This window comes from Sciurus carolinensis, chromosome 10 (genome assembly GCF_902686445.1).
Source record: "Sciurus carolinensis chromosome 10, mSciCar1.2, whole genome shotgun sequence".
In the NCBI taxonomy this organism is placed as follows: Eukaryota; Metazoa; Chordata; class Mammalia; order Rodentia; family Sciuridae; genus Sciurus; species Sciurus carolinensis.
In genome coordinates this window covers 44,401,816-44,422,698 of record NC_062222.1, presented here as the reverse complement: position 1 = coordinate 44,422,698, position 20,883 = coordinate 44,401,816, and the positions used below count along the sequence as shown (strand labels likewise).

Below are 20,883 nucleotides of genomic sequence, written 5' to 3'. Positions count from 1 at the left end.
TAGAGTGTACACACTTCACTCAGAGGCAGTCTTTACCATAAGACTACTGGTACTATGAGCAATTCTAACAATCTGGGTGACCTAGTTTGTGAATCCACATTAGACAGGAAGTTACAATCCCAGAAAAAGATAATAGAGTAAAGGCAACTTATTGACAGTGACTAGAATAGATAGTAGATGAATAACCTCAGGTCAGAGTATCTGCTGCTGTAACAAATTATTGCAGTTTAATGGCTCACAACAAATTTATCATCTTCAAGTTCTGTAGGTAAGAAACAAATCTCACTGGACTAAAATCAAGGTGTCCACAGGATTTCATTTCTTTCTAGAGTTTTCTCTGCCTTTTTCAGCTTCTAGATATCGAGTGTATGTTTTCTAGCTTCTAGAGATTGCCTGCATTTCTTGACTCAAGGATCTTCAAAGCTGGCACCAGCAGATCAAGTCCTCACACTTCATCACTCTGACATCTTGCTCTGCCTCTCCTATTTGAAAGGACCCTGTAATTATTGGGTCCAGAATAATCTAAGATGATCTCTCAGTTTTAAGGTCAACTAATGAGCAAACTTAATTCCATTTGCAGCCCTAATTCCCATTTGCTACATAACACATTCACAGCTCCAGAGGTTAGCACATGGACATCTGGATGCCTTTGGCCAAACCATAACTGTGCCTACCACAGGGAATAAGCAGAAAAACTGGACACAGAATTAAAAGTTATTTGGGCCACTTTAAGTGGGGAAAAGTAGTTCTCTTCTACAGCAACAGTCCCAGGACTGAGGAGGGGCTAAAGTGCTGGACATCACCTTCTATGGCCAGAAGTAACTGGTGATCTGAAACAAGAGGAGGTGTACTCGGGCTAACAATCACCTGGGAAGAGGCCATAAAGTCTAAAATATTATTAAACATATTTTAGGAAGTTTGTTACTGAAATGTGGTTACTTATTTTATTCAAACATTGGACCTCTTACAACATGAAATTTACCTGGAAATTTCACTGAAGGGTTCTTATTTATGCAACATTCACTAACACTCACTTTAACTCAGCTAACATGAGTGAAATGTGAATGTTTTAAGTAAAGACAACTTTATTTGAAGCTAAAATTTTAGAAATGTTTAAGCATTTATTATAAATATTGACATATTTACTAGAACATCCTAAGAACAATTATTTCCCTTTTTTAGAAAATTTCACAGAAATGATTAAGGAATTTACCTTTGACTTTATTATGTTCATGACTGCTGCTACAAATTGAAGTTAAGCTTGGCATGGTGGTACACACTTGTAATCCCAGCAACTCAGTAGGCTGAGCCAGGAGGATCACAAGGTCAAAACCAGTTTCAGCAACTTAGGGAAGCCCTAAGCACCTTAGTGAGACCTGTCTCAAAATAAAAGATAAACAGGGCTGGGGATGTTGCCGAGTAATAAAGTGCCCCTGGGTTCAATCCCTGGTACCAAAAAAAAAAAAAAAAATTGAAATTGAAAAGTTATGTAAAGCACATAAAAATCAAACTTCAAATTCAGTAAGAAAAAAATTTTAAGCACAGCGATTTTTTAAAATGTTTAAATATTAGTTTTAGATGAATACAAACAAGGAGGTTGAGGAGAACTGTCATCTTAGGAACAGTCTATAATTCCATAAAGAAAAATCAAGGTGTTGCTTCTCCTTATATTTAAACCACAATGACACACAGACAGAACTCTAGAACTCATTCCAGTACTCTGGTTCTACAAGTACTAACAAGCTATTAGACACCAGTTAATAAGCTTTGGCTTTGAAAACTAATGACTGCTGTGAAATGATATGACCAAACCAAGACATAGTTCCTTACAAAAGCAAAACACAGGACCGAAATCAAGAATAAAAATAAAAATATATGACCTTATTTTGAGAACACAATTTCATCACAAAGGATATTCTTACACACTAACCTTCGCTAATGTACACTTAATTCTTCATAGATTCAGGAGTGCAACAGGTGACTAAGTCCATGACTAACAACACGATGATAATACCAAATCCCAAACTTGGCAGCCTAACAGATGACTACAATGTACTACACTAATAAACTCTTAATAAGTAGAATGTCTACAAATGTGTTCTTCATCCTTCATGTTTTTCCTCTTAGACCCTCTGTTCACAATTCATTTTCATCAATTTCTGTAGGAAGAGGGCTTTGGGTAGAATAGGATGAATAGCTGCCATTCTCAGGTATGGGTGTCTGTGCTGGCCAATTTTCTTGTAAGAGCGGTCTTGGAGAAAAAAGAAATTGAGTCTCAAACCATTCCAGAGACTCTCCATCTTCCTTCTCCAACAGGAACTGATACTCACCGAATTTGACTATGCACCTGTAGGGCAGGTCCATTTTATTTAGGTAGTATAGCACCTGGTTGTCCACAATCAGACTGGTCTTCCTACTCATATTTTTAGTTTCAAAAGAGAGAACTGAGCTGTTGAACTGTTTAAATGGCTGTAGAGAAAACTGAATTCGTGAAGCCTGTTTGTCCTGAAAAACATAATGACAGATGTTGGAATTCCGCCCAAATTTTATCATTTCAGTGGAGGTGAATTTCCTTCTATTGTAAAACATTGTGGATTGAAATATTCCACTTTGCAATTGGCCAGGATGATACGCTGTCATGTGGAGACAAGTCACTGTCTCTTCTGTGTCGGCATCTTCAAAATTGGACATGATGTGCACCAGAAGACCAGCCTGCAACAGTTAAACCACCAAGTTAATTCACATATAACTTGGTTCACATCACTAAGAACTTTGATTCTAATATTCTGGTGAAAATTGTCTGATGGGTGATAATACAAGAGATCTTTCAATTATCTAATGGAAGCGTGAAATCTTATACCCAGCCCTATCTGAATCAGTGTCTTACCTTTAGCTATCTCTTTATTTTTCATGTTTAGTTTGACCAGAAGACCACACATATAAACTGGACAATAGGGAGGTCATGATTATTGACAATATAGTGACAAAAAAACCTCAGATCTTTTTTCATTGAAATAGAGTAACTTGAGCCCAGAGAAAAATGTTATAGTTGTACTTTAAAAAGAAAATTGGGAAATAAAAAAAATCTCTGGTTTGAATACCCTCAGAGGATATACCCATAAAACCCACAGTTTATTAACTGCATTATGATATTATTATAAACTGTGAAATCTGGTTAAATAAGAAATGTGTTATAAACAAAGAATTGAAATATTTTTCCTCATAACCTCACTTAGATTTCCAACAGTTAAGTGTCTGAAATAGTAAATGCTTTAAATGGTTATAATATTTTTTAATTTTAAATTTAAACATTACACACTTTAAAAAAAATAAATCTCCACAAGGTAGTTCTGAATATCATGGTGTGCACTAGAACTGGAGTTGTTTATTTCTGTGCATGGTTTTTAGCAACTGGATGCTTTTTGGTCACTAACCACAATCAACAACCCAACTGCTGTTAACCACATCCCTACAGCCCCTGGCCCCTGGGTGCCCTCCAACTAAACTTCCCTATGTTCCCCCTTTGATAACTGGAGTGTTTCAAGTAGTATAACCAGAGAAGAGAATTAACTGCTAAAATTTTTATGAAGTTATTTTAAAAAGAAACTGGCCAGGATGATACACAGTCACGTGGAGACAAGACACTAAACTAGTTTAGTTTTAAAATTACACGCATATGATTTGAAAATTCAAACAACAAAAAAAGGATTTCAAAGGAAGTCTCTTCTGCTAGTCTAATCCTTTGTCTTTCTCTCTTGAAGTCTATTAAAGTTGCTTTTAACCTTAAAAAAGTTGCTTCTCACCAGCATAAGTGTGCACACACACACCGGCATAAGACTGCACACCCATGTGCCACCTGTGCATGTTTTTCCCTAAGATCTTTCACAAATAGAAACACAGTATATTTAGTTCTGGACCTTGCGTTGTTTCCTTAATAATGCTCATGGCTGGTTTTTTTTCCCACCTCTACACGTCTCAATATAGCTCACTCCTTAACAGCTCTATAGAATTCCTTTCATCTGTGCTGAGATGAAGGGTAGAGAGATGTTGAAGGTCCCCTGTTGTGCTTGAGTGATTCTTGCTTATGTTGCTGGACCTCTGCTTACACTAATTTGGGGTTTCAAGACCAATAATCTTAAGTGAGATTGATTTTTAGTTTCATTAGTTTTTGTTTGCCCTCTACATTAGATGTTGGTATCAAAACTATACAGGTCTAAAAAAGAAAACAAACAAACAATACTTTAATTCCCTTTTTATGTTTGTTGCTATTTGCTTTTAAAATACAATCTTTCCTTCTGTTTTGCAACATTATGCTGCTAAAATCAAAGTCTTAATTCATTTCATCATTCAACAAATGAAAGAGTTAACTAAGCAAGTTTCTATTTTTTACTTGGAAATGCATCTTTAATTTTAAATATTCATCCATAATATATTTTTTGAATATTGTAATGTCCTATTGGACTACCCAAAGAGAAAAGAGATGTCCAGTTCTAAGCAGAAAAGTGAGAAAAACTTGTAAAATCTTGGGCCAAGAGTGATAAAAATAACTATGAAACCAAAGCCAGCAAGAATTAACACATGATGAATAGAATTGGTTAATCCATCCTACACTGTGATTTAAAGACGCTAAAGTCTCATTATTCAAGAAGTAGAGAGCATAAAAGAGAATAATTATAATAAATCATGGGATGATGCAATTAGCAATTGACAAGAAAAGAATGTGCTATTATAATATCTGAGTAATTTTCACTTTCCTCCTAGGTTTTCCTGTTTGTTTTAAAATTTTCCACAATAAACACTTGCAATATTAAAAAATCAAAATTAAAGAAATAATTTTAAAACTAAGATTTTGCTGTTAATATTTAGTAAAGAGTTTAACAAAGAAGAGCACTTGTCTTCAGCTCTGTCTGGGATAAGGTGCCATTATTCTAATTCATTATTGGGCTTTGGACAGTTCCAAAAGGAGAATTGGATTTAAATATTCTGTATTCTGGATATAAATAGACTTTTTGTGGACAGTCAATTTTTGGCTTTGAATTTCTATATAAGATATTAGCTTATAATTCTGTCTTTTGAGCAAATCCACCACCAAGAAAAGTTTGCTCTATATATGGTTTTACACCTTGTACCCCGAGCAGATATATTATCCCACTCCAAGGGAAAAAACTGTCATTGGGGTCTCTAAATCAAGGTCTATAAGCATCTTGGTGTGAATCAATTCTCATAGGGTTTGAACCTATGAGTACACAATAGTGACTCCTTCCGAAAGAGACTGTCAGGTATTTGCTACCTCTTCCTCCCAGGCCTACCCCTCCCAGTTCTGATCCATTAGACAGATGACTGGTCTACTCTTTCAGAATGTTGATTCACTATTCACCTTAACAACCATGTCAACATGAATGGAAACGTGAGTGGAAACTTAACTTTTCAAGCAGAATTTTTTTGGGGGGGGGGTACTGGGGATTGAACCCAAGAGTGCTAAACCTCTGATCTACATCCCCAGCCTTTTTTATTTTTTATTGTGAAATATCTTGCTAAGTTGTTTAGGGCCTCACCAAATTGCTGAAGCTGGTCTTTAACTTTTAGTCCTCACGCCTCAACCTCCCAAGTCACTGGGATTACAGGTATGCACCACCAGGCAAGGTTCCAAGCAGAAACTTAAAAGGTACCGTCTAGGTGCATCTTCTCTCTTTCCCTTGTCACATCAGCAGTTTCCAAAAGTTGCTGCTCAACCTGGGTCCTGGAGGGAAGGACTAAAGACGGATACAAAAAATAACATAACGTAAGCAAGAAAATCAACCCTTCTTTCCTGAGATTTTTGGGGTCATTTGTTACTGCACCATAAAGTAGCCTGAGCTGACAAATGCATTCACCTATCTAAAAAGGTAAGAAAGGACAGGAAGCACTGACAACAAGGGTTCTTACTTACTATATATGTCTTTCATGTGCCAGGCACTGTGCTAAATCCTTTCCACTTCATCTTTCCTAATGTGCAAAAGAACCCTATGATCCACCATTTCACAGATGAGGGACCTGAATCTCAAAGGATTCAAATACTAGCTTAGGTCACAAATGCAGTGTCAAAGGCAGGATTCAAACTCTAATGCACCCTACTTACCACTAGAAGCTCTGCCTCCCTGGTTGCCAGTTTCTTCACAAAAAGTTAAACTACTGAGGAGGACTCTGGAGTGTGTGTGCTATAGCCAACAAGACACCAACCAAGACTTTAGTTTCGGGAAGGAAAATATGTTCAGTGCTGCCTCATTGGAGGAATATGCTCTGAAGCACCAGGTTACTATCAATATCAGTTATCCTTACGCCTGTGTGTAAAAAATATGAACATGGACCTGGTACACACCAGCAATTGTGGCAGGCTATTTGAGGAGACCGCAGTTGCTCTGATTTCTGATCTAAACAGATTGAAGTTGCCGTGACCATAGTCTCTGATCTCAAGGAACTCAGAAACTAATATATTTGTTACAAAGTGGCCTGAATTTCAAAGTAGTCAAAAGAAAAACAGAAAAGACAGAAATCACAAATAACCAAAATAATACATTTTAGATTAGTGGATTTGTACTCTGGTGTGCAGATGCTCAAAAAAGTTTTTTGAAATCTATTAGACTACCAAATGAACAGAAGGACAATGAGCTTAGTGATAACAGTGGAGAGGGTATCTCTCTGAAGGGAAACAGGTAAAGGGTAGGAAGGAGACCTACTTTTCAATGTATACTTTCTAACTTTGGGATTTTACAGTAAATGCATTAAGATCTATTCAAACATAGCCATGTCCAGTATCCCAGCCTGTAATTGGAGCAGCCATCGAGGCTGAGGCAAGAAGATAGTTCAAGGTTGACCTCAGCAACTTAGTGAGGCCCTTTTATCAATAGATAAAAGGGCTGGGGATGTGGTTCAGAGGTTAAGTGCCCCTGGGTTCCACCCCAGTTCAAAAAAAAAAATTCTATTCAAACATTAACAAATTTTTTTCTTCACAAAAATCATGCACTTTTAGATTTTTATGGAATTAATGAGTTGGAGATAAGTAAAGTATCATTAAATGGCAAACTATGGAATCTGACATCACAAAGTTGAAGAACACTGATGATGTCTGACAAACAGTATTATCTGTGTTAATAAAAGAGCTGCAATGAAAAGGAAATATTGAAACTTTGGCACTGAACGCATAAAACAGGGCATGTGGATTGTACACTTGAGCGCCAGAAAAGAGCTGACCCCAGCTGGACACCAGGAAGTGTGCACTTACCTGGTGGTCTTAGAATGGGAAGAGAGGGTTATATTCAGATTCAGGAGAAGGTTTTTGACTCCTTTCAAAGGAAAATAAAGGAGAATGGACATGTGCACAGGAGTCAAGTGCAAAACACCACGGCCATCTCCCAGTTCTGACCTCTCCCCCACACACCCAACCCCCAAGGTCCTGCAAAACCAGTGAAGTGACATACTACCCTTGCATTGCAAAAGGGTGTTTGGTCTTCACAAGTCATAAATAAAAAGATGTATAGAGAGTAGCCAGGTGTCCAAGCAGTTTAACAGAAAGTTTGGCACCCCTGGGTGGTCATGCATGCCAATAAGTTTCTCAAGTTTTAAGAGTTTGTTTTTTAAAAAAAAAAAAAAACATTAACTATAATAATGGAGGTCCTTATGGATGATGTGTTAGAGAAGGTACCCTTCTAACATTTTTGCCTTCTTCTCCCTCTGCCTCAGCTTCCCACTCATATTCTGGAGACAGTATGTGATTGCAAGTAGGAAGTTTCCATTTTTATTGAAGTCCTTTCTCCCTGACAAACACCCGACTCTGAGCTAATAGGAGGGGAAGAGAAAGTTGGAAGCACAGCTAAACAAAGTTTTCCTCGGGCCTAACCCACTCAGCGGTCAACCCTGCAGCACCACTTTGAAGCCACCACCGAGGACCCTACGGTTTAGCAGAGTTGGACAGCAGAATCCACGTGAGCTGTGCTGGCAGATCTTCCAAAAGGAGGGCTAAAAACCAAACTCAGCGGGAGCAGAACCGTAGAGAGCTCCGCGTTCTCAGGGACGGTGCCTTCTTCCCCTCACGCTGACTGATTGGCCTGCCCCATCGAACGTGCGCAACCCCACTTCTCGGTGGCTGCGGACATCCGCTGTGGACGTCTGTGTGAACTCAGGCTTCCAGGGGATTTGGAAAACTGCTTTCAGCTCCAAAAACGGGAGGAAAGTCCCAGAAAGCAACGGATATACTTTCCTAATGAACTGAACTGAAGCAGGTAGGCAGGTCTGGAAGAACCTTCTCCAGGGAAACTCGGCGCTAGGGGAAGACTAGGGTCCCGGTAAAAGGTCCCTGTAGGCCAACGAGAACCTGGGCGCAGGCAAGGCGTCACGCAAAGCTGCTCCGCGCCCCTGCCACCCTGCATAAATGGCACTCTATTTTGCTTTGTGGTTACGGGGAGAAAAAAAAAAAAAGACTTACAAAACACAGGAAAGTACAAAGAAGGCACACCCCTATCTCCAAGACTTTCCAGAGGCCCCTCATTTTCTAAGTGCCCATGTTTTACAAGGCCGGGCTCGGGCTACCGTTTTCCTTGGCGTGTCCTGAAGGTCCGCCTCCACATCAGGCCGGCAGGAGCGGCTACACCCCGAAAACTTCTTGACAAAGCTGACTTCTTTAAGGGATAAACAAGACAGCAGAGTCCCCACCTCACCCCGGGACTGCGGACCAGCAGGTACCTTGGGACTCAGGGGTCCGTGAACTTTCTCGAGCAGCTGCGCTTTCCGGACTGAGAACAAGCTAATGGAGGCGGCGGAGGGAGGGAGGCTCAGGGCCGCTGTGCCCGGGCCTGGTGTGAGACGCCGAGGATGCGCGCCAGGCTGCGGGTGCGAGGGACTCCGGGCAGCCCAACTTGCCGCGGGCGAGTCCCTATAAAGCCTGTGCGAAGGCGGGATCCAGACTCCGCCCGGCCCTCGCCCGCCCCTTCCTTCCCCAAGTCGCCACCGCCACTGACGTTCCCAGGAGAAGCCCGGCCCCGTAACCTCATGGGTTCTCGTGACCGGGTTTGATGCCCAGGGTGCAAAGGAGGACCACACCTTCCCCACAGCCCACTCCGGAGAGCACGTGACTTGGGAGCTAGATTTTGAAAAGGAGGGAACTAGACCACTTCAATGTTAAGGGCGACTTCTCCCCACAAAGGAGGGTTGCCCTGGGGTCGCAGCGGGCTGGGAATGGAACTCACCTTGTGACTCAAGATAACAAGCTAGGAATGCACGATCACAATCCTCAGGGGAGAGTAGGTCTCCCTCACAACCGAGTGAGGAACCGCCGGATGAAATTCACAAAATTATGCTATATATACGAATATACCACAGTGAATTCCACCTATATGCATATCTATAAAGCCCCAGTTAAAATTTAGTTCAGTGAGAGAACTAAGCCCTGGGTTCAATCCTCACCACCATAAAAATTAATTAATTAATTAATAGAGGGAAGATCTGTAGAGGAAGGGGAATAGGAGGAGAGAGAGGGAAGGAAAGAGGAAACACTGAGACCAAAATGGAGTAAAATATATTCCATGCATATATGATTATGTCACAATGAACCTCACTATTAATGTATAGCCATAATGTACTAATAAAACCATTAAAAAAAAATTAAAAAAAAAACCAGGCAAGATTCCAACCTGCTCCTGCGTGCCTTTGCCTTCCACCCCCGCCACCAGGACCTTCCTCTCCCGCCACACCCATATGAAGGGATTTTTCCCTCAATACCCAGGGGCCGGGTTTGCTGGTACGTAGTGAAAAGAGAAGCAATCCCTTGGAGTCCTTCACAGATTCTCTGCTTATTTGTGGGTCATTTTCACTGACAATAGAATGACATGAACAATTGCTTGATGCTTCCCTGTCTGATTGAGAGGCTGTGTGGGAGGAGTGAAGTTTTGAACTCCTCTGACTGAGATAGGGACAGTCAGGAGCATAATTATGGTCAAGGAAGGGTGCATCTACAGTGAGGCAGATTCCTGTACGAACTGAAATTTTGTTAATCATCAACATTTATTATTTCTTCTTAGAGACAGCCAGTGTATCTTCTTTCCGTTGAAGAACATTAGAGCAGGTGGTAGATAAGACGTGCAACTTGATTATACCAATAAACACAATAAAACAATGTTATCAAAATTGGACTTTCTGCCTTATAATCTTGAAAAGTAAATCAAAGAAGATGTGATAATGCTTTATAAACTTCAAAGAACCAAGTAAGTAGGTGTTATTCATAGCGCTAATAGAGAAAATGCAACAATTGCTAAAATACAAGATGCTAGAGATTGTTGTTTCTCTTGAGATGACTGACTTATTTGATTTACTAAATGTCTCAAAATGAGACTTTAAATAAGTTATTATTTCTGTGTTATAATTAATTTCAGTAACAGTCATTTCCCCCTGGCAACTGGTCAAAAATAATGAATCATAAGCCTGAAAATGGCTTATGGGAATTGAGAAATTGTTAAAGTGTGCATTGGAGAGATTTCTGTTCTTTGTGTTCTTTAAAGACTGGAGGGGACATGACAGAGTTCGCTGTGATGCTTATCTCCTTTCAAATAGTGGGTATGGTCATTCCACCTTGGTTTTTGCAGACTTCTTGAAAACTGAGAAAAGACCCAGAAAGCTCCTAAAAACTGGAATAGGGGCAGAGACAAAAAGAAATGTACCTATTTCTAGAATTTTAATTTACTGAACTTTCTGAAGTTTCCCAGAAGTATTGACAAAAGAAGCCATTTTAAATCATTCATATCTAAATTAATTTGTGTTTCATTGCTATTTGTTTGTGGAAGACCATTAAGAACAGTTATTTTTAAATGAAGAGATCATTTTACAGATTTAGTATATTTTGTTTTATTTTTATGCAAGGTCAAAGCTTAACAGTAAAGTCAGTTTTTAATAGAAAAATCTGAACATCTTTCTTTGATAATGAAAAGGTCTTTGCTGTTAAAAGAACACAGTGGGACTTTATGCAATGAAAAATTACTAAGCAAATGACTAAAATGTGAAGGTCCTCCAGAACTCACATCAGACTGAAGAAATGTAAAGCTCCCAGCAAGTGTTGCCTTTACAAATCTGCTGATGAGAAAACGTCAGTTGGACTGCAGTTCTGAGGCCTTCTTATTTGAAGTTTCCTTTTTTAAAGAGAACAGAAAATTGTTTTCTTGTTTGTTTGGTTGATTTTGTTTGTTTGTTTGTTCGTTTCAATTTGGCTGTGTCATTTTAACAAACCTGTCCTGTGGCCTCAAAGAATAAAACTTCCTCTTGTACTCATGGGCTGCTAACACGTTGTAAATTAGAGGTTAAACTCCTTTGCTGTGAATTTAATGAAGACCTTAGCTGGCTTTAAAGTTAGTTAACTTCACTGGACACAGGCAAATGCTCTGAGTGGTGACGGGGTCATAGAAAGTGCAGTAAATGCTTTCAGGAAGAGATTAAAAAGAACTCTAGGAAAATGGATACCCCCAAAGTTGAACTTGAACTGTTTACCAAATCAAGACAGAAGAAAATAGACATAAATGTTCTTGGTACAAAAAGGAGGGATTTACTCTTTGAACTATTAGTAACTAATCGTTTAATTAGAAAATAATATATAATGTCTACAATCCAACATATTTCTATCCAGCTTTGAATATTTTGAAATTTACAGATTGCATTGATACTAAAAGTAAATTTTTTCCTCAACTCTCCTATTCAACTGAGGTATCCCATAAGCAACTCCACCCCCCACCCCTGCCATCACCCCCATCCCCATGATGTGGGTTCCACATAATATATAATTGGTACTTGGTTGTTTCGGACTACAAAAATATTTTTCCATGGAAAGAAATCTCAGAATAGTTTTTAGATATTATCTCAAAACCCATAATTAAGGCCACTTTATTTCATTTATAATCAGAAATGGAGGAAGTTGATTTCTGGTAATACATTCACATCCTATAGGGAAAATAAGACAGAGTTGCTTGTCTGTGCTCCTTGCTGGTAACTGGGTTATATGATACCTGCTCTTTGCTCAGGATGCTCTTTGCAACTAAGGTAAACCGGCATCTGACTCCCTTGTCCAACTCAGACCCTCAGATTCTGTGTAACTCCTGTTCCAGATGCTTTCTGCCAGTGCCAGTGTGTGAAAACATTTGGAATTGTCTGGGATAACCTCACATAACTCCTTTTCCATTAATTCCAAAATGAGTGACAGGAAGAAGCCCCAATTGCATGGGAACTAGAAGGCGTAGTATGGACCACTCTTCCTCCTCCTGCAGTCAAGTAGCTGAAATTAAAATGAATGATTTAGATTTATGTGGAAAGAACTTGAGGATGCACTACTAAAGAAAAAAACACGTGCAGAACAAAAATGCTACCATTTGTGGAAAAACGAATCTTCAATGCATGAACTATCTGCAAAGAGACCCAAGAAATGGAACTGATAATACTGGTTAATCTGAGAAAAGCATGGTGGAGAGAGGGGTGGGAGGTGAGAGTTGGGGAGAGATTTCTCATTGTGTGCTTTTTCAGGCTGTTTGGATTTTATGATTACACACACACACACACACACACACACACACACAACTTTATAAAAAGAGCCAAATAAGAGAATCATTCAAGAGACAAATCCCAAAGCTTCAGTGCCTCCATATTTTTCATGTGATGAAAGATTGATAAAATTCAGGATCTCATGGGAGTAGTGATAAGGAGAAAATTGGATCACCTAGAGACAAGGCCCCTGACAAGGCACAAGGTGTAGGGAGGGGAAGGAGTCAGCCTGTAAGGCCCTCGGTTCTGCCCCACCCTATGGGCAGTGTGGGAGAGTTGCTGTGGAAGCCAGAGTTCTAAGGGCCCCCAAGGCTCCTGGCCACTGGTGAACGAGTCTGTATCAGCTCCTCCTCTCTAGTCCCACAGAACCTATAGATATCATGGGAGGCCACCACTGTGATTAGAGTTCTAATCAGTGGTCTTTGTGTTTCCAAAGGAAGGTGATCCAGTTGGGCTGGACCTAAGCAGCTGAGGGTTTTTTTAATTGGTGCATTCTGGTATGTAATAGTGGGCTTCGTTCCATGTACATCACATAATTTTGTCCATTTCATCCCCCGGTACTTCCCTTTTCCCTTCCCTCCTCATTACTCTGGTCCTTGTACTCTACTGATCTCCCTTCTATCTTCATTCATTTCCCACGCTGCCATTTTTTGGTTCACTTTTTTCTCTCTAGTTTCCACATGTTCTCGAGAAGCAGGTAAGTTCTTAAAAGGACTGACCTTTCAATGAAGTCAGAGACACATGCTCCTTCTGACCTGGAAGCAGGCAAACGTTTCACCAGAACTCCCTGCAAAGGCCACACGGCAGGGAACTTTGGATTTCATCTAAGAGAGGAGAGTGGTCCAACCAACAACTAACAAAAAAAAAACAGGGACCTCAGTCCTACAACCGCACGCAGTTCTGTCGACAACCTGAATGGGCTTGAAAAGGGACCTGGAAACTCAAGTGAGAACTGAGTGTTCTCAGCAGTAATGTGCCCAGATTTCTGACATAAACCTTGAAATAAGAATAGGTACTGTGTTTTTTGTTTGTGTGTTTTGTGTATCATAGAAGCTCTATTGTTCCTCTAAATTCTTAAAAACGTATAAAGGTCCTTGCTCTAGCTATGGTATCATTTATAGACATTTAAAATGCATCTGCATTTATAAATAGTTTGCAGGTAATTTAATGGTTACAGTTTTAAACTGCAAATTTTATGGTAACTGGTTACACAACAAACAAAACTAACATAGTTGCTTCCGTTAGAGGGTCACAGTCTTTTATGAGGTTTGCCGATGGATCCTGGTCCTGGGGGGCCCAGTCACCCACTATCAGAACCAGAGGCAAGGAAAGAAGATTTGAGGGGTACACTATTTTGCCTGTCACATGTCCCCTAAACCAAGTAGCAATTTTCCTAGATGAATCTAAATTTCCTCAAATAGTACTCCTTGTCAGCAAAAAATGTTTTAGTACAAAAAGAAACTTCCCCTTCTTAAATATTATATTTAAGCATTTACATTTTGTTTCTTAATGCTTCTCTACTAACTTTTAAAATCTATAAATCACTAGCATCCTGATAAATAATGACATTTTGTATTACTAATGAATCATAAAATAAACATTATTTAATCTGCCACACAATAACTTCATTTTCTCCTAAAATAAAATAGAAAATACTGGCTTATAGAACTGCCTGACCTGAACTGAGTTTTCCATCTATCATTCATCTCTGTTTCTCTTTTAATTGTTCACTATCATTGTGCTGTTAAATAAGTATATAATTCTGAAAAGAAAGTTCCAGAATGGCATTCTGGCCATTCTCCCTCCCTGCACCCTGCCCCCCCACACACACACACACCCTCCACTACCAGAACTAACACTATTCATTGCTATTTCTGTCTTCAAAAATTTATGACATAATTAATTATATTATAAAACAGGTAAGGTGATTTGAGGTCATCTTGCTCCAACACTGAAGGACCTTCAAGAAAAGTACAACTCTGTCCCAAAGTATGTTGCCCCTGAATACTTTATTTAGCCTAAGCTTAGGTTGGAATGTTCTCTTCCTGCTCTACTTATTCATCTTCTTCGGATTTAATTGTAGTCCATCATTGCTTTCTTCTGCCCCTCCATTGACTTGTTCCTGTTGAGTCATCCTTGACCTTCTTCCCACACCATGGACGCTTTCCTGCTCTCATCCGACTTCACTGCTCCGAATTGTTAGCGCTGATGGCCACTTCCACTGCATTGAAACTGTGGCCCAAACCCCTGCATCACTCCTGCCTGCTTGGTTTTTGGTTGGGGTTGCTTCATGGGTGTGCAACTTGTCTGTGTTCCCTGCTGGCTCTGCTGCCGCCTTCTTGAAATTCTTAATTATTTTTGAATAAGAGGCCCAGCAAATTATGTTACTGGTCCTGTTGGCGGGGCGTAATTTTGTTTCTTCTACACCATTCTAGGCATCCTCTCCCCAGTTCTTTTGAGGACTCCTCTTTTTTTCTGCATAACTCCTAATTATTACGGAGGTTTTTTTCTCAAAGACCTCTTTTCACCGTCCGTTCTCCCTCACTAATCTCTAACGAGTTAGTTTTTTTGACTTCCCTAAGTCATTTACCCAAATTCCTCTGTCTCTCACCTGGGACTGTTAATCTGTCTCCTAAATAGTTCTTACCCATCCCTTTTATTTCCACTATTAGTGTCATTCGTTAATTAAACCCAGTCATCACCCGTCTAGGACATTGCCATCGTCCTGTAACTCTTTTCCCTGACTGGTGTCTTCCCTTCTAATTCATCCATCTACTGGTGGAAACCCTGCCTCATAATTCAGTATTCCCACTACAACAAGCGTTCTTTCTTCCTTCCTCCTCTCTTTTTTCTTTTTGCACACTCCATCCCCAACCCTCACGTGTTCCTTCTGAAAAACTTACATGATTTGGTAACCATACACCTTTAATGTCTTGTGAACTCAAATGTCCACACTTCCTAAAATCAAACACGTTGCTCTTACATTATGAGCTAACTGCAGCTTATTTTTCTAGCTGATTTCTGGGCCTGTTTCCACTGATCCATCTATCACTGTGATTGCCTTGAGGGTATTGATTATGTGCTCAGTCTGAATCCGTGGCACCAACAGAGCCCTTGACACAAAGTAGATACTTCAAACGTGTTATTTATATTCAAAATGATAGAACCTAGAACATGAAGATGACTGTGACCCTGCAACCCGCTCTTCTCAGTGCATCATAATGCATCTAGTCCTCTGTGTCTATGCCAAGCACTTACCGTGGCTGAAGCTCATGCTATTAAATTTCCACCTCAGGAACCTCTCTGCAAACTTGCTGTTAACTCAATGTTGTGATTACAAATGAGACATTATATGTGTGTTTCTGCAGTTTTGGGGCTTCTACCAGGAAATCTTATTAAAGTCGGTCTTGACTTCTAAGAATCTGGAAGATAGATGACTCATCAGGTCCCTCCTCTTCTGTCCATACCTGTTTCTCTTTTCCAAGTGTCCACTGCCCTCTTCTAGGCTCTCGAATGCCCAGTCCTTCTCCCTAAACATATACTTTCTAACGCTCTTACTCACTTACCTCACAAACAATTCAGCAAAACCAGGAAGTCCCTCACATGTGTTTAAGTTGATATTCATCTTTTATCATAATTTTAAGTAGTTGTAGAAGATCTAAGTGTGGCTTTAATAAACAAAACTATTACTTTAATAAACAATACTCTTTTAAATGTGCTCAATTTAAATTGTATATCCTAGTGATGTGAGGTTTCTTATCATCCATTTAAAAACACCTGTGCAAGTTCTTCAACAATTGGAAATTTTACGTTATTCTTTTATCTCCTTAAAATTCTGTTTTCTTTTTTACTTGCTCCATAAAGTTTTCTTCTAATATAAAATAGTTTATTTGCCTCAAAGTTTTGATTGCTTTTTTTCTTCTTTTTTTTAGTACCAGAGATTGAACTGAGGGGGCACTCGATCACTGTGCCACATCCCCAACCATATTTTTATTTTATTTAGAGACAGGGTCTCACTGAATTGCTTAGCCCCTCATTTTACTGAGGTTGGTTTTGAACTCTAGGTCCTCCTGCCTCAGCCTTCCGAGTCACTGAGATTGCAGGCATGTGCCACCGTGCCTGGCTTGATTGACTCTTCATATAATGAAAACATGTATATGTTGAAACTATGTTTACTTCCTTTGACAATACACAATAAATATGAAACTTTTTAAGATTATACAAGTAATGTTCATTTGGAATAATTATTCATTCAGAAAGAAATAAAATTATATAGTATGATTAGTATTAAACAGAATAAAGTTTTATTTAAAATGCACTTCTCAATGAGATTTATGGGACTTTCAAATATTTGTTTAAGGATGAATGTTATTTAAACAGAATAAAATAGTATTCCACAAAAATAGAACTGAGTTTAGAGATAAAAAGAGTTTTGTTATGAAAATGCTATTTAGTTATATGAACTTTTTCTATGGGCATATATTAAGAATTACGTAATCATCTCTCATAAAAACTGTTTTGTAAAGTGATCTAGTTTCTGACTACTCAATTCTTTCATTCTGTTTTGTTGGGAGGCAGAGTTGGAAACCATGTAGCTTGCCTGAGGCTTTATTACCCAGTTATTATAGAGTCCTTCACTTAGTTTCTGGGAAGTACATCAAAGGCTTTACCAAAACATTTCAAATTACTATTAAAGAACTCTGTTACTCTTTCACTTGAATAAGCTTCTTCAACCCCAAAGACTCAGAAAGAATTGGGAAAGTTAAAATATCATTGCTTTGAAAATTTTTCCCAATAAAATGTATTTTGATAAATATTTTAAAATCTCTCTTGTACTTTTGATTTTTTGAGGGGGAGGGGAGGTCAAAACTTGAACTTCAGGTTGTTTCACTGAAGGAAAGTGCCCACCAAAATATAACTCAGTTAAATCATCCTCACTATCAAACCAGTTGACTAACCTCACCAGATTTTCTATCGGAAAAATTCTAACTTCATTTTCGCTGCAAATAAACCAGGTAATGCATGAGTCTCTGTGACATCCAGCTCACTTCTGCACTCTGATTCTGAGATACAGCACAGAAATGGAGCCTTAATAAGAACTTGTCTTTGCATAATAAATTAAAATAATGTCACATTCATTGTTTCTTACTGATCTTCTCTTTTCTTGTATCTCAAAGGACTCTCCACTCTGATTTAGTCCAAATAAGCTTTCTTGCCCTTTGATTAAGAGAAGGAACTTTCTGTAGTAATACAACTCCCAGCATACCTCTCCACAGGGTGATTCCTAAAGGGGTGTGTCTTGTGGCAAAACTGCCGAAAGTCCGGGTGTTGAATTACACAATCATGTTCTGAGACGGTGACAGCATTTGTTTGCTTTCAGATTCCTACTTCCTGAAACCAAGGCTGTTTATGAGAAACAGTATATTTCAGCTAGGTTGTACCGGAATCCATTCTTTCCCCGAGTCAGATTTGCTGGGTCTTAAAGTGTTTTTCCTCTTCTTCGAGATAAAAGTGAGTATCAGCCTTCAAAAGAATAATTATAGTAGATGTGTTTATAAAAGATGGAATTCTGTATATGGAAGTACTTCCTCAAATTGTAAGTTTCAGTATATGTGTTGACCCTATTCATTAAAATATCTTGTCTACATTTAAATTACTCTAAGAACATCTACACTTCTGGAAATTCCTACCACATGGGAAAGTAGAGGGATGGGATGGGGGGAGGGCAACCTACAACGATAAACTTCAGTATTGTGAAGAGGAGAAAATGAGTAAGTTTTTTTAAACAAGGCTTTAATAACAAGGTTCTTAACTCACAGAGCTTGTTAGACCTGCTAACAAACATCTGACCTACTTGGTTGCTGAATCAAGATGTTTGATTAAAGCTTTAAAGGATTACTTAGTTTAAAAACTGATCTTGCGAATTTTGCTTAAGTACATAAGAAGCGATCATCGAAAGGACTACTTTTTTAATGGAATCAATAACTTTGCGGGGAAGCAGTTAGATGAACATTACTCTTCACACATAGGAAGAACTGACAGGGATCCTGGGTGTGGGCAAGCACTGGATAGTGAGAAAGTGAAAATTTAAATTCCTTCCTGTGTTAGTTAGAAGAGTCCTTTCATTTAAAAATTTTAGCATTTGAACTGAGGGTTCTAGCTTACTCTGGAAAGCCACAAATTAAAAACCTTTAATATTATTGGAGATTTGCAGGTGGCTTATGGCACAGGCAGGACCAGAAAAGAGAGGACTTTATGACATAACATATTAGCCTATTTCTAATATTTGCTTTTATCTCCCTGGTAGTTTTTGGTTTTGTTTTTGTTTTTTGGGAGGGTTTGTTATTGTTGTTTGTTTGTTTACTTACTGTCTCTAACATTCTTATATATCCACTTTGGGTTGGGTGACACCTCATCTTTAAGCACATTTTAAATTCTTCGAATGTATTTGCTGTCACTGTTCAAGCATACACGTGAGCTCTAGCATCTTGCTTCTCTTCTCCCCAAAAATGATTGCGAGTAGTGTAACTGTCCCACAGACTCCGGAAGTCTCCCAGTCCAGTGGTGTGCCGTGGATTCCGTGTCTGTAAGGTGTGTATGATTTCTCTTGGGGATGGATGTCAGCAAAATCACCTCTTTGGAAACACTCCAGGAATGAACACAATGCCAAGTCAAGTCTTCATGTCTGCTGAACCAACGATCAACTTCTCCCATCTTCCCCCCCAACTCTGTCAACCTCCTGCTTGGAGAGGAGGAAAATACTTGCAATTTTCCTAAAAATAACTTCCTCCCCACTTCAAAGATTCTCTGAACCGCAGATGAATCTTTTGAAATTCTTCCCCCTATAAGACACCAAAATCTTACAGCATCCCTACCTGCACAAGAAGGAAACCAATAATAAATTTATACTTTAAAAAATATATTTTAAATTATTTTTTTAAAATCACACGTGAATCAAATAACAGTTATTTAAAAATCTTATATACAACAATACTGAGTGGTGAGCATGGCTGGTCTGTTAACCTGGAACAGTACTTCCCTCACCCCCCAAATCCCACCCCAGGAAGTGCCATAGGATCTAGGTTTGGGTTTCAAACCTGGAGTTTTCCTTAAGAATAAATGTGTGTGTGTCCAGATATTTCTGAATTCCATGATTTCTACCATTCCAAAGAATTTTATAGATTCCTTTCCCCTGAACACTCACATGTCCTGCCTTTTCTTTCCCTTAAACTTTGTGATGGAATGATGGTTTGGGGAATAAGCTGTTCTTTGTAAATAGTGTTCCTTCTTGAAATTTTAAGCACCTAGAAGCTGCATACCTTACAGGAACTTCCATTCACACTTCTGTACAAACACAGTCCATATGTTTGTTATTGCCGCTGAAACCTCTCTGTATGGGGGAGTCTTTGTTTCTTGAAATGAACAGTAACATCTTGGATGTTGTTATTTGCTTTATTTATAGGGTGCTATTGATAAACAAAAGTAAGAATATTAACGGGTGCTATCATTCTGTGTCTGAAAAACAGAAAGAGATGATTATAGCTTAGGTAGCAGACAAATACAAATACAATTTCTTAAGTATGGTACACATACTCCTGACTTTAGGTGACATTTTTACCAATAAAAATTTGAGTTACACATTTAGTTTGATGTGAGCTAAAACTATAATTACTTCATAAAAACTTTGATTTTATAGATATTATTGTTTAGGAAGACACTAAGTAAAAAGAAATTGAGCTGGTTTACTATGGATTTTAAGAAACAAATCATACTACCGGTAACGTGCAGATACAGCAAAAGCTGTGACTGCAGCACCCAAGAGGTTAAGCTGTGTCTATGTGGCACTAACGCATTTGGGACGTGGATGTTTTCTAAACCGGAGCAGTGTCTCTGAATTTCACTGGTCTTGGGTTACAACAATCCATCAATGATACCATCTGTTGAATTTTTGAGTTACAAAAATATTTGATGAATAAAGAAGAACTACACACTTGCTTTTGAATTGTTATAGAACTAAAAGGAATGTGGAAGGTGGCCAAATTTTTTTGAAATAGAATCACAGAAAGAGTGAATTGTCCCCGAATGAGAGATAGAGATATGGCTCCCTTCTGTTTGTCTTATTAAGACACACAAAGACCTCTGCATTGAGGGGTGGGGACCTCCAGCATCATCTGGGTCACACACCATGGATGCCAAAGGTCATTTAGAAAATGTTCATGTCCAGTAATTCCATTTCTGGGAATCCATTCTAGGAAGGAGATAATTCTAAGTAGGGAAAAAAATTCATGCTGATGTTCATCACAAAGGTATTTATAATAACCAAGAAGTTTAAGC

At 38.9% G+C, this 20,883-nt stretch overlaps 2 protein-coding genes across 7 annotated transcripts in view; one reads left to right on the top strand and one right to left on the bottom strand.

The window, feature by feature from the left end:
• Nucleotides 1-1,486: 1,486 nt before the first annotated feature.
• On the bottom strand, nt 1,487-8,971 carry Tifa (TRAF interacting protein with forkhead associated domain). 2 transcript variants are annotated; one of them, XM_047566991.1, is made up of 3 exons: nt 8,719-8,967; nt 5,556-5,753; nt 1,487-2,712 (listed from the first exon to the last, which is right to left on the bottom strand). In XM_047566991.1, exon 3 carries the CDS (start codon nt 2,689-2,691, stop codon nt 2,137-2,139), a length of 555 nt encoding a protein of 184 aa, XP_047422947.1. In that variant the 5' UTR covers nt 2,692-2,712; nt 5,556-5,753; nt 8,719-8,967; the 3' UTR covers nt 1,487-2,136. The 2 variants fall into 2 exon arrangements, with proteins under 2 accessions (XP_047422947.1, XP_047422948.1); XM_047566992.1 differs by lacking the exon at nt 5,556-5,753 and having other exon boundaries at nt 8,719-8,971.
• Nucleotides 8,972-17,933: 8,962 nt separating this feature from the next.
• Nucleotides 17,934-20,883, top strand: part of Alpk1 (alpha kinase 1) — a 145,490-nt gene continuing 142,540 nt past the window's right edge. For 3 of the 5 annotated variants that reach the window (XM_047565692.1, XM_047565695.1, XM_047565691.1), the window contains exon 1: nt 17,934-18,060. The gene's annotated coding sequence lies outside the window, so the exon portion shown is untranslated. The remainder of the gene's footprint in view (nt 18,061-20,883) is intronic. The other 2 variants (XM_047565694.1, XM_047565693.1) reach the window with 1 other exon arrangement.